The sequence below is a fragment of the Symphalangus syndactylus genome, chromosome 6 (assembly GCF_028878055.3).
Source record: "Symphalangus syndactylus isolate Jambi chromosome 6, NHGRI_mSymSyn1-v2.1_pri, whole genome shotgun sequence".
Lineage (NCBI taxonomy): Eukaryota > Metazoa > Chordata > Mammalia > Primates > Hylobatidae > Symphalangus > Symphalangus syndactylus.
In genome coordinates, this window is record NC_072428.2 from 117,232,293 (window position 1) to 117,244,996 (window position 12,704).

At 47.0% G+C, this 12,704-nt stretch overlaps 1 protein-coding gene across 7 annotated transcripts in view; it reads right to left on the minus strand.

Moving 5' to 3' along the window:
• Positions 1 to 11,600, minus strand: part of GRM8 (glutamate metabotropic receptor 8) — an 845,179-nt gene extending 833,579 nt beyond the window's left edge. For 4 of the 7 annotated variants that reach the window (XM_055283870.2, XM_063642236.1, XM_063642238.1 and 1 more), the window contains exons 1-2: positions 11,280 to 11,600; positions 1,168 to 1,988 (exon numbers count right to left, since the gene is read on the minus strand). In XM_055283870.2, the coding sequence (XP_055139845.1) occupies positions 1,168 to 1,677 (510 nt within the window). In that variant the 5' untranslated portion in view covers positions 1,678 to 1,988; positions 11,280 to 11,600. Of the gene's footprint in view, positions 1 to 1,167; positions 1,989 to 6,706; positions 6,810 to 10,611; positions 10,737 to 11,279 lie in introns of those variants that run through there. The other 3 variants (XM_055283871.2, XM_063642237.1, XM_055283872.2) reach the window with 3 other exon arrangements.
• Between the last annotated feature and the right edge of the window lie 1,104 nt (positions 11,601 to 12,704).

The following is a 12,704-nucleotide window of genomic DNA, read 5'->3' on the forward strand; positions in this document are numbered from 1 at the left end:
CCCAGGTTCAAGCAATTCTCCTCCCTCAGCCTCCCAAGTAGCTGGGACTACAAGCATATGCCACTACACCAGGCTAATTTTTTGTATCTTTTTAGTAGAGACGGGGTTTCACCGTGTTAGCCAGGATGGTCTCAATCTCCTGACCTCATGATCCGCCCGTCTCGGCCTCCCAAAGTGCTGGGATTACAGGCGTGAGCCACTGCACCCAGCCAGGAACCATTTTTCACAATATAAAACAAAGGCTCATTAATTCAGATTAAGTTGAAAAATTCATGTCCCCCTGAGTAAGAAACCAGAGTGAAAGTATTTTCAATTAAACAAATTTTGTCTATTACAAAAGACTACATGTTGGTTATTAATAAAAAAAGAGAAAGTTAATGAAAATGGTGAGTTAACAATAATTTTATCTCACGGCACTTTATACTTTTCAAAGTATTTTTACATATATTATTCCATATTTCCAATTTTATTCAATATATAAATGTAACATATGGGTAATAGATCACCAAACCTAAATCAAAAAGCCTAATTTATCCTGCTAAATTTGAACTTTTAATGCAATAAGAATTATATACAATTATTCCAAGTCTGTCTAAGAGCAGTCTGAATTAATAACGTTCTGCTCTATTGTAGTTATAACAAGCCTGACAATGTTATGGCCATCTCATCTCCCAGAGTGTCACTCCCATCTACACATTAGTAATAAATACTGTTTCTTCATGAACAAACTTTTGTCATAACAGATCATTCCACCTTAAAGAAGTTTCACTCAGTAAATTAAATAGCTCAAATACCATAGAAATGTTTTCCACGATAAATGCGCTCAGAGTTCATTATTCTCTGCAAAAATGCTTGTTTAATTTAAAATGAGCCTAATATGGAGGTTATCCCAAGATGACAAGGACCCAATATATCACAGAACTTATCACCTTTCTCTTTGTTCAGGAAAAAAAAAAAGTCAAAATTAATCCAGTTAATTGTAAATAATGGAACTAAACCAATACATGTAGAATGCCCCATACAGAATGCCCCATTTGAGGAACCTGGTGACACCAAAAGGGTCTATGAGCACCTTCACCATCTTCACTTTCTTCTTAAATCTGCAGTTGGAGTCATAGCATTTCATTGTCCTTTCACAATGGTCAGAAAGACAATGTCTTTACCTACCTTAAAAAGTCTTAAAATGTTAGCAACCATGATGGACACGGAGCTTGCTGCAGCACCTATGACGCCAGAAATCTTGTCAGGCTTGGTGAAAATGGGTGGATCTCCATTAGCACACTTCACGTCCGAAGCATCCTTCTCTATTAATGCCTGCACGAACGTTAGAGACTGCTCCAAAGCATAGGTGTCCCTAGAGCACGTGTCGAGGATGCGAACACCCAGAGTGATGTTGGAAAGGAGATCAGGGTCCTTGTTAATCTGGTCAATTGCATAAAGCATGGCCTCCAGTCTGTGAATCCCCTTTTCCTTCTTCAGCTCCCCACAAGGGACCCCTCTCTCTCCCTTTGCGTGGACAGGGAAGAGACCCCCCAAAATAATGTCCCCATCCACCCGTATGGAATGGGCATACTCCTGGCTGTGAGTTCTTTGCATCATTGTGAGGATCCAGTAGAACTTGGCGGTCAAGAGGAAGAAACAAGGGCAAGAGGCTGATCGCTTTCCCTCACATACCATTTTCTCCACAGGTGGTATTACAATCCAAGACCCAAAGTTTATTCTTGCCACAGAAGAAAGGGGACCACCTGAGGCTGCACCTTCTGGAGGCTACCATCAGGGCCCATGGGGAAAAGGCTCTGTGGGCATCAGCAAGTTTTCTTGATTTGAATGTCACAGTGAATTTCCATCAGACCCCTAAGGTTCAATTTTATTTCCTTATAAGATCAACTTGCCTGGAATGGTGCAAAAATTAGAACATCTGAGGTTCTGATGTTGGGATGAGGTCAACAATTCATGTCCTTGAAATCAGCCTTGTAGCAGAATTATTCCTGGGAAGAGGGGAAAAAAGGGGTTCAGTTCAGTGGGTCTACATGTTTTACATTTTGCAGCCCTGTTTACGCCAGCCTCTTTAAAAAAAAAAAATCCCCTATTCAGTAAGAAACTAATTCTTTTGTCCCCCTGTGACTCTGAACACCTGGCTGCACTGCATCTAAACAGGGAGATTGATGACAAGGGAAACAGAACAGTATCTGTTTTGGAGATAGGGAAACAGAACAGTATCAGGAACTAGGTTGATTCCCCCAAGCCAGAAAGCATTTTTATTTATCATTTTATTTCAATAAACCTTATTTCCATGAAGGTAAAGATTCTGCAACTGATGGCACCATTTCTTTTCAAATCTGTTTTTATTTTTTTTTGCAGCTATCTGAATTTTGCATTCTAATTTTGTCAACAAAATCATAATAAATATTATTTTCTGTGATGTATTCAACAAGCCAGTCATCTGTTAATGACTTTTTTTTTAGTGCCTCAAATTACCCAGTAGGAAAAAGTGATTATTCAATTACAAAGTGAAAGAGAGAAAAAAATCCACCCAAAGAGCTAAAAAATGTGTAAGTTTTGTAGCTTGTGAAAAAAATTAACATAGAAAGTCAGCTATTTCGTATAAATTGTCTTATTCTCTGGTAAGAAAACAAAGACTTGAAAATGAAACACACAGGGAAGGTGACATGTGAAGATATTGCTATTACCATTGTCAGGGTTTCCAATTAATTTGTCGGGATGGGAGCAATGGGTATATTAACAGTTCTGAGGGAAACATGCCTTGATCCCAGAATCACTAGGAGCAGATCAGAGTTGGCGATCAACTGAAGAGCTGCTTAATTTTGTCTGACTCAGTGGGGAAAAATTCATCAAGATTGAAATAACTTGAAGTGAAAAAGTCTACACGCAAATCTACAAAGTTTTTTTCCTACAGCCTTCACCCTTAATTCTGTAAGATTTTTTTCAAACGACTTTTGAAGAGATGTGACTGAAAACGAGAACTGACTTAACACAGGGAATCTGAGATTTGTAATGCACAGCTAATTAAGAGAATAAAGAGCACCAATTTACTTTGGCAGGATGGTTAATCTAATGCTCATTTCTAACCTATTTATATATGGGTTTGAAACCTGAAATTTGGACAGTTCTCCTGTACCCTAGCCAACCAACATCTGCTTGTATTTTCCATTCACTTGTTCAAGTTCCAGTTCATAAAATTTTCTTTTTATCCTTCTTGTCCCGAAAGGAAAGATGGTGCTTCCCTGGGGGATAACTTAAAATATGCCCAAACACCTTCAAAGAAAGCTGCATTTTTTGCACTTTCAGATTAGAAAAGAGGGCTCATAGCAGCCCACTGCCCCATATTTCTGAGCAAACACCTGCAGCCTCACCAGCCAATGGCCCACTCGGCTGAGATAGTTCTGTGCAGCCTAAGACAAGTATTCCCTGCCTCCCGGCACACATTAAGCCTTAGATTTCCTCTGTGCTGCCCCCAAAATACTTCGTCCTTTCTGATTTTTCTCACCACTTAACTGGTAGTCCCTCACACTGGATTCTCCTAGCAGCTGCTTTTCCCTCAGAAAATCTGTGATTCAATAACAGCCTGACCTCAGGCATTCCACAAAAGGAAACACTCAGAAAGTCAACCTGATTTTCTGGATGAAACCATTTAAGTGATAGGCCATAAATTACACCGGCCACCCATTAAGAGAAGTAAGATTGTGTTTAACAGTTTCATAAGGAAAACCAGTCACGTGATAGTAAAACCTCATTAACTCCGATCACTAGTTGAGAATTTGAGACCAATTCCACGTGGCTGGGCTGACCCTTGTTCTGACAGAGTACAGACTAAATGAATAAATAAGGTGAAGGAGAAATGTCTAGGGGGAGTGGACGGGTCTTGGGCCCGCCTTTCCTCTTTACACCAAGCCATCCCCCAAGTACTTAAAACACTTAAGAGAATAAATGGCTTTCAATTATAGACGAACATACAAACAGCCCATCTGTTCGTCACAATGCACCCTTACCTATCCATGTGGCATTAACCTAGTTCCACTTGCTGTACAGTCCAGAAAGAAATAAAATTGAGTCGCTTTTAAAATTATTGGTGATTGCAATATTGTTTACTTCTTTGGCATCTCGTAGCTCTGTTTGGAGCTTTAATTTTTAAAAAAAGATTGGGGGATGAATAGCAGTGAGGCAGGAATCAGTTTTGTTTAGTGGTTGAATGCACTGAAATGGAAAACGAGAGGTTCAGTTTTGGTTTCATTTCAGTTTCATTTGTTGGACAGCTCACTTGAATTTTTGCTGGAGTTTCCGTCTCTGGAACATAGAATTAATTGCACGTAACCTCTCTGAAGCTTGCTTTTCTTGTCTGTAAAGGGGTGATAGAACCTGCCACACAGCACACATGGAAAGCATAGTATCTGGCTCAGTAAACAGGAGTTATTGTTGCTAACTTAGTCTGTAATTCATTTTCTACTAGAGCAGAGCAACTGTTTCTGTATTTGCCCAGGTGGTGAGCTTTTACTGAATTTCGTTTGTCACTTTAAACAATAAAATCAGAGCTACTTATAAAATATTTAAATCTTGCATTTATTTCAAAATCTGATACATTGTCATAAAAATCAGACTCCACTGCCAGAAGGTTTAGTTTCCCCTTTTAAAAAGCCTAAGGAAAAATATATTTGAAAGTTTGTGAGAAACTACATCAGTTAGGTTTCATTGTATAATCTTAAATTACTTATCTTGCTCTGGTACAATTCTTGTGAGCTTTAATCCAAACTCATCCTAGTGGAGTCTATGAGTTTTAAAGAAACCATAATCTTTCAGAGCTATAGATCCAAATACCTCTATTGTATGTTTTGTGTTTGATTTAAAATATAAACAGCTCCTCTCTCAAACTGACCTGCCTCTGACATGTGGCAGAAGCCTGGCCTGTGCTGGACTGTTTCAAGGAGGCGTGAGGTCTGGACTCCTGAAACCAATCTCAGAGGGGGACAAATCCTCTCAGCACTATGTCTGGGCCCACAGGGAGAGGCCGTGCAACTCTTTGGGGAGGCTTAACCATGAACCCTCATAGCCCTTCCTGTGCACTCCCCCGCCAGCCCACCCTTACTTACACGGCACATCATACATCATTGGGCCCTCCATGGGCAGTCCCCTGGCCTAAGACTCCTGGAAGCAGGCACCCTGGCTGGACCCTGAGCCTGTGGCCCCCTAAATGTGCTCTGTTTCCTAAAAGGCCAGAAGGACACCTCCTCACTGGCCAGAGCCCAGAATCCTGCTTTATTTTCTACACACCTTCTCTGTACCAGTGTCAAGTACCTAACACAGTATCTCCATAAATTTTCATACCCCAGGCATTAGCTCTTGTATAAATGAGAAAAGAAGGCTCAGAGGGATTGAACATGGCCCCAACCCTTGAGATGGTGAGCTGATAAGTGGCAGTGCCACCAAAGTCATCTGTCCCAGAAGGTGGGTCCTGTGCTTGGAGAAAGACCCCAGTGCTGCAGGGACTCGCTGTGGCAGCACAAGAAAAGGGAAGAGCCCTGCCCCTCCACTGCAATCTTTCAGAAAGGTGCACATCTTCGATGCTTAGCTCTGGAAGAACAATAACGTACTAATTAGGAAGGGACAATCTGGGGGTATTTCCAGGGAGGTGATTTCTGAATCTCTCAAAGGGCTGAGAAGATCCAGTGCGGTTTGTCCAAACACTTCTGCTCCAAATGAGGTCTCCTGGCCAGGTTGATGTCAAGGAGAACACACCCACCAACGCATGCAGGGTCTCTCTGGGTCTGCCATCACATCTTCCTTGGGCATTTAGCAGGTATGATTAAAATATGATAGGGTAAAATCCTCACTGAGGAATACCATTATCCAAGAATGGTAATTTTTTTCTCATAAAAAGGCCAAAGCAGCATTCCTATGCTGCATTCCATTTAGCTCTTTAACAAAAAGGTTAAGCTGAATATTCTCATCAATTCATATGACTGCTCACACTTGCAGCTCTTTTGGTTGTTTTGAAAATGCATCATATTTCTGTATCATCTCCCATGCTGCAATATGTGTGCATGTCTGTGGATTCTTGGTGGGGCAGAGTGAGGATGGGGCAAACAGAGCTCTCCCCTGGCAACAGAGGCTTGGAATCGGATCTTTGTCTGACAGTCACTGGCTGGTAACACTGAACATGTCCCCTCACCCCTATGTGCTTCCATTTCCTCATCTGTGAAATGAGTGAGATGGACCACATGATCTCTAAGGTGTCTTCCAGCTTCCTATTCTGAGATTCTATTACTTAATAATAAGGGAATATGAGATTACGCTCAAACATCAGAGCAAGGCTTTGCCAACTGAACACAATAACTGATTTTGTTTGCAAGTTGAGTGACTTTTTTTCATCAGTGAGAGGATTGTGAAAGCTCTTCTACACAAGCCAGCCTCATATTTTAAAAAATCTGATACAGGAGAAGCTCGACTTACTAAACAGATAAATTAGAAAGTAATTATTTGCATTACAAAAGAATTCACCACAGGTTTCCTTTAAATAGCTAAATCCCAGGCATTTAAAAAAACAATCTGATTTAGGAGAATTCAATTTGTGCCCTTATTTTTCCAATAACACAGCTATTGCACAAAAAGACCATATTTAAAGTAATGATAAGCTACTTTTTATAATATGTATCAGATAAGAAGAGAGAAAGTGGGTGACATCAACACTTACTGAATGCCAGCAGTGTGCCTGGAGCTGCAGACACATTATTTCATTTCCCTCTAAAATACAACTATGAGGTGGTATCACAGCCTCCATTCAGGATCTAAGGAACCTGAAAACAGAAAGATTATATGACTGTGTCTAAAGTCTCAGGCAAGGATTCAAATGCAGGACTGCCATTATGTTCCTTCCCTTACTCCATGCCCCATGGGGGCAGGAGGCCATGCTGGATCACAAACTAACCCTGATTTGATAATGAGGACTGTGAATGAGATGTTCTAGAGTCCTAGGGGACACTGATTCTAGTCTTACTTCCCCCAGTATTCACTGTATAGCACTGGGAAGTCACTTAACCAGATCTCAGTTTCTTGGTTTCTAAAATGGGGAATGATTTTCGCCCATCTTCCAGTTTGTGAAATCCAACAATATAATGTGTGTCAAAGTACTTTATAAACTGCCAAGTGCTATAAGAATGCACAGGGATACTATTAGTTTAACAATCTGTCCTAGAACTAAAATATGTCACTGGAGTAATTTACTTAGAAGATCTAAGAAAACCACTTTCTCATCACACTTGGGTCTAGTCAGACCTTAACAAGGGTCACAGGTCCAAAAAAAGTCAACCCTGGCAAGCCTATACGGAGAGCACAGAGCTTGAAGGAAAACTGGAAAGGACGCAAGAAGTCAATGGAAGTACCATGCCTCACCTGGAGAACTAAAGGTCATGGACACTGAGCATCTAAATCGCTATTCTGAAGAAAGTGGTGACAAGATAATCTCCTGTTGTGAAAACAAGACAATCGGAAAACTTCCTAAGTTGTAGGTACAATATAATGCTTCCACCGCTGGGTCATGACCACTGGAAAAGTCAGCCAATAAATAGCCAGCAGCTTTCTAGCTTTAGGCATAACCCTGCCTGGAAAAGTATGAAATTGGCAACACATGTGTCCAACAATCTATACTCCTCTGAGGCCTCTCCTAGATATTCCCACTTCTGCTCACCTCCTGCCCTGCCCTGCCCTGCCCTGACCTCCCCAGAACTAGGTCTCTTCCTTCCCTCAGTGCCTTTGTTCTTTCATCACCTTGGCCCTCCCCAGGGAGTGAGTGGATTCATTACCAGGTATCAAAGCCTGAAGATGCATTACTGTCATCCCCAAATGGAACATCTGCATTCTCAAAATGATCCCTAGGAGAGCCATAATTTATTTACCAAAGAAATATCACCATTAATAACGGTTAAGGCTAGCAATGCAACAAGCCAGAGCAGGGAGCTAGGAGTCAGGAGCATCTCAATAGTACCTCTCAAATCATTCCAACAGCAACGCCCACCACTGAGAAAGTGGTGGGATGAGACAATATTATGCTCAGGGTCCCTCCCAGTGAGTGGCTGAGTTTGTTGCAATTTGTCAAAGTACCAAGTAGAAATGAAAATCAAAGAAAAAAAAGAAGAGAGAAAGCCCAAATCTAAATTCCAATTCCATTCCTCTTGAAATGGAAACAATAAGCCAGCCAACTCTCAGCTCATAGCCTCTCCTGGGAACAACATGAAGTGGCCATCCCTACTGAATGAACCACATTTGTGAGTCTGGGGATGCCCAGTCAGCGTCTATAAAGAAAACAGCAAGTTTCCTGAACCTCCACAAGCCAGCCAACTTGACAGACATGGAGATGTGGCCAGATCTTGGCTGTGGGTCCAGGAAGAGAGAAATTCAAGCAGCATCTTCTTTTAAGACACTGGGACAGAGCAACTCCACTCCCCCCAACTAAAGCAAGGTCATCTTTATGATGGGCATTCTAACTAACTGAGGAAGGTGATAGGAAGGAAACTTGGAAGGAAAAAAACGTGTGTAGTGTGCTGTGCATCGTGCCCTGAAGACAATGGAACATTCATACACAAAGATTGGCATGCAATTGCCAATGTGAATGTCAGACGGGTTATTTGCTGCATAAATACCAATTAAACAAGCCCCGCAGCAGCTTCAACCTGCTCAGCCAACTTTGAAAAGAGCACATCTCTCCAGACCTCTAACTTTCTCCTGCACTCACTGGAGCTCAGCTCTTCCTTTTCTCTATTCCTTTTGGATGTAGATGTTTTTAGAATTATTCAAGCAGCCATAACTTTCGAAGGGTGCATAACAGGGCAGAACTAGCTAGCACAATCCAAACAGAACAAATTGAGCCTAAATAACAGTATAGAGCTGTGTTCTCAGTATCTTCTTCTTTATTCCGGGTCGATTGTCTCCTACAAAGCCTCCCGTCATCTATTTCTCCCCATATCCCTTATTCAAAAGCAAGAATTCTCTATCTTAGACATGGTACAACCTGTAGTTGACTCTAAAATGGGAAAATTGCATTTTAAAAAACCTTGGTTCGTTTTCCCCGACGGAGGAAGCTTTTCTTTTCAAAATTATCAAGCCACACATTTTCAAGAACCAGAGAATGAATTGCACACAGCTGATTCTGCCTCCTACAGCGATCTTTCACCGTATTATTCACAAGCAAGTGACCAAGGTAAACTAAAGTGGTTTCTGTAGCCATTTGCAATTATTGACAAACAATTTCATAACGGAAAATGGAAATTACACGCAAGTGCAATAAGCTGTTTATCCACGATCTACCTGCTGGTGGCTCTTTTTCTCTATTTTTCTTTCAAGCAAAATACAAACTACCATAGGAATGCATTTCTCCCGTTCATGATTTTTCTTGTATCTCCACCACCAAGCCTGTTTTCCAGTTCTGTCAGTTGGCAGGATTTGTATTCAATCGCGGTAGTAGCCCAGACTCTAGTGTATTCTTGGGTGTTCCAGAGACTCCCGCACCTTCAGGTTTGTGGTAAAGGATCCCCCAAATGGCAAATAAGGCATTCCCTCCCGGGGTAGGACTTGCTTAGGGGACTTAAGGGTTTCTGCACCCGCCGAGGGGGTCTGTTTTCACCCCGGCTATCCTGGGTGCGCAGACACCCTCTGACACCAGGCTTCGCAGTTTGGGCCACGGAGGAAGTAATTCCCCAGGGAACCGCGGGGGTGCGGTTTTGCGCAACTGGGTGACTCGCGTGTCCCTCCGCATTTCATTTGCACCAAGGGAGCGCGTGTCAGACGAAGGGAATTTTTTTCTTTTTTGGTGATTCTGTTATTTTTTCACCAACTGTACGAAGCTCAAGGGATCTCCGAGCTTTCTGGCTGGGCGGATGGGCTTCGCGCTTGGCCTGGCTGAGCGGTCCATCTCTACCTCTCTGTTTCTATCTCTACCATAACAGCGGCCACTCAGCCTGCCCGGATCCCCTGTTCCCCAGCGCACGTTCCTTTTTCTTCTCAGTTCCTTGGGCTGTTGAAGCCGGGTTCTGGGTAGATAGAGACTGGGGCCCTGGGGGGAGCGCCAGGCTGCTCTTGCCTTTCCCGCGCCCCGGGGCATTCCGGCGCCGCCCGGGTGCCCCCGCGCGCTGGGGATGCAGCCTCCGCCCCCGCCGCACCTGGCCGCCCGAGCGCCCGCGCCCACGCCCCGCGCGGGGCCGCCCGAAACTGGGGCCGCGCCAGCCGCGGGAGCTGCCGAGGAGCTGTCGGGGCGCGTTTGCCTTTGCTTTTTAAACAAGATCCCCGAGACCTTTTCTCCATCCCCCAACCCCCAACAGGACACGGAACTCCGGCGTTTCCCGAAAGCCACAAAAGAGGGGCACGGAAATCCCAAGCTCGCCGTGCTAACTCGGAGAACGCAAACTCGAGGCAGAGCGTGCGCCGTGCGGGGATGCGGGTGTCGAGGACCCTGAAGCGCCTGGCTTCCCCCGCGACCCCCATCCTCCCTAGGTCCTGGTTAGACAACCATCCAGCCCACGCTCAGAGGGCGGGGGTTACCCCGACTCATCCCGGAAGCCGCTAACTTCGGAAATCCCTCCTGTTAGGTTCGCGAAACGAAGGTACCTCGTCATCTCCGCGGGGCAAGTCCGGATTCCACCAGAGCAGGTCCGGGAGGTCACCCGGGGCAGGCGATCCGAGGCAGAGCGCTTTAAAATCCTGCCGCCGCACGCCCCGTCAGGGCGCCGAGCACGCCTGCCCCCTTCCCGTCACCGTTCAGTCTCCCATTCGCCGACTAAACTTTTGGGGGATCACATCTCCAAGCCTTGGGAGTTCCGGGTGAAGTCTCCCTCGTTTCTGAACCTCTTTACTGTAATGTAATCACGGGCAGACAAGAGGGGTGGCTGCCTTGTTCTTTGCAACGTAAAATCAACAGACACCCAATCAAGCTCCAATGCCCGGCCAGCCCCTCGCCCCCTGGTGCCCACTCTCCTTCTCCCCCCATTCCCGTCACCTCCGCCCGCTATTTCTCTCACAGACTACGGACGTGCAGGGCCATCTACTTGTGCTCAGGAAAAGCAAATCACTAGAGTGATCGGAGAAGGAATGGTGCACCTGGCTGTCCGCTGAAAGGTTTTAGAGAAGAAAACGGAAAGGGGAATAAAACGGGGGGATTCTCCTTTTCCAATAAGAAGGGCGTTTCTGGGAAGTTTGGGGGCCAGGGGCTTTTCGTCCCGTGATTCGGCACTTGCTTTCCTCGGAGCCGCTTTCTGCTGCCGGGCAGCGAGTCTTACCCTGCTCCCCGCAGAGGGCGCGGTGAGGAAGCCCGCTGGGGGCCCGCAGCTCCATGTCAGCGCCGCCGCCGCCGCCGCCGCGTGAGGCGAGCACAGCGGCCGCACTTGTGGCTGATCTCTGGGCTGAGGGGGCTGAGCTGGCCTAGCCGGCGCCAAGTCTCTTCCATGTGAATAACAAATACTCCCACCGGCGGCCGCGATTGGTCTGCGCCCGGCGCCTCCCGATCCTCCGCCCGCGGCCATTCACCCGGCGCGGCGCGGGGAGCCGCGGCCGGGATCGCGCCCGGGATCGCCAATCGCTTCGCGCCAACCAGTCACCTCGGGAAGCGGGAGGAGGAACCCCCGAGGGGCGGGAGCCTCTGGATTTCGGTGTCACCCAGCGGCCCTGGCGCGGGCAGGGACGGGGACCCTTGGCCCGCGGATCCCCCTCCGCGCTTCAGCCCGAAGCGACGAGGAGACCAGAAATGTCAATAGTTCTGATTTTTAAAAATCATCCCCCCTTCCCCGCCCCCCCAAAAAAGGGGAGGACCCAACGACAGAGTGAGAGGGTGGGAAGAAGCGGGAGCGGTAGAAGGAGGAATATGGCTGAGGAGGAGCCCAGCGGCTCCGGCTGCCTGGCGAGCCCGGGACCGGCGCGGGGAGGCGCGACGCCCGCCCGAGCACAGCGGGCAGCACCCGCGAGCCCGGGTCCCCGGTGAACACAGCTCCAGAAAGCGTCACCGAGAATAACACATGGTAGATGACAAGTGTCCCGCCACATGCTTTCTTTTCGGGAATGCTTAAAGTAGAGCCGGCAAGCCGCGCGGTTCCCCTGCAAAGTTTGCCTGGCGCCGCGCGGCGGTTCCGCCATTTGTCCCGCCCCACGGCTCGGGCGATTGTCTCCCCACTCCCCGCCCCCGAGGGTCTGAGGGACGCGTGCTACAAAGTCCCCAGGGCTCGAGGTACCACACAGCGCGGTCTGCTGCGGGAACCTTGCAGGAAGGGGCGTGGGTGGCTACCGGGACGGTCATTTTATTGAGATGATTCAAGGAGCCGCAGATGCGGGGCAGGAAACTCCGGAGGAGCCGTGCTCGGATTATGCAGGGAAACCTCGGGATTCCTTTCGCATGCCGCCTGTGGAAACCTGCCGGGCTCGACGTGCACGGTCCAGCGCTCCTCCCCACTAGTTACCGCCCAGGCCCCCCGACCCTGCACCCGCCAGAATGAGTGAAAGGAGCCCCTCGCCGCCCAGCTCCCGGGTAGCTGCTCCGGCCGGGCCTTGCGTTGGTGAGAAAGTTCCATCTAGAGGCGGCCGCGCGCAACTGCAGGCGGCGCCCTAGGCCCGGGCGAGCCAGGGAGGGCGGGGCGGGGGAGAGGGGGCAGCCCAAGAGATAAGGAGGATGGAGAAGGACGGGAGAGACCCCAAAAAGGCAGGCTCTAGACCCC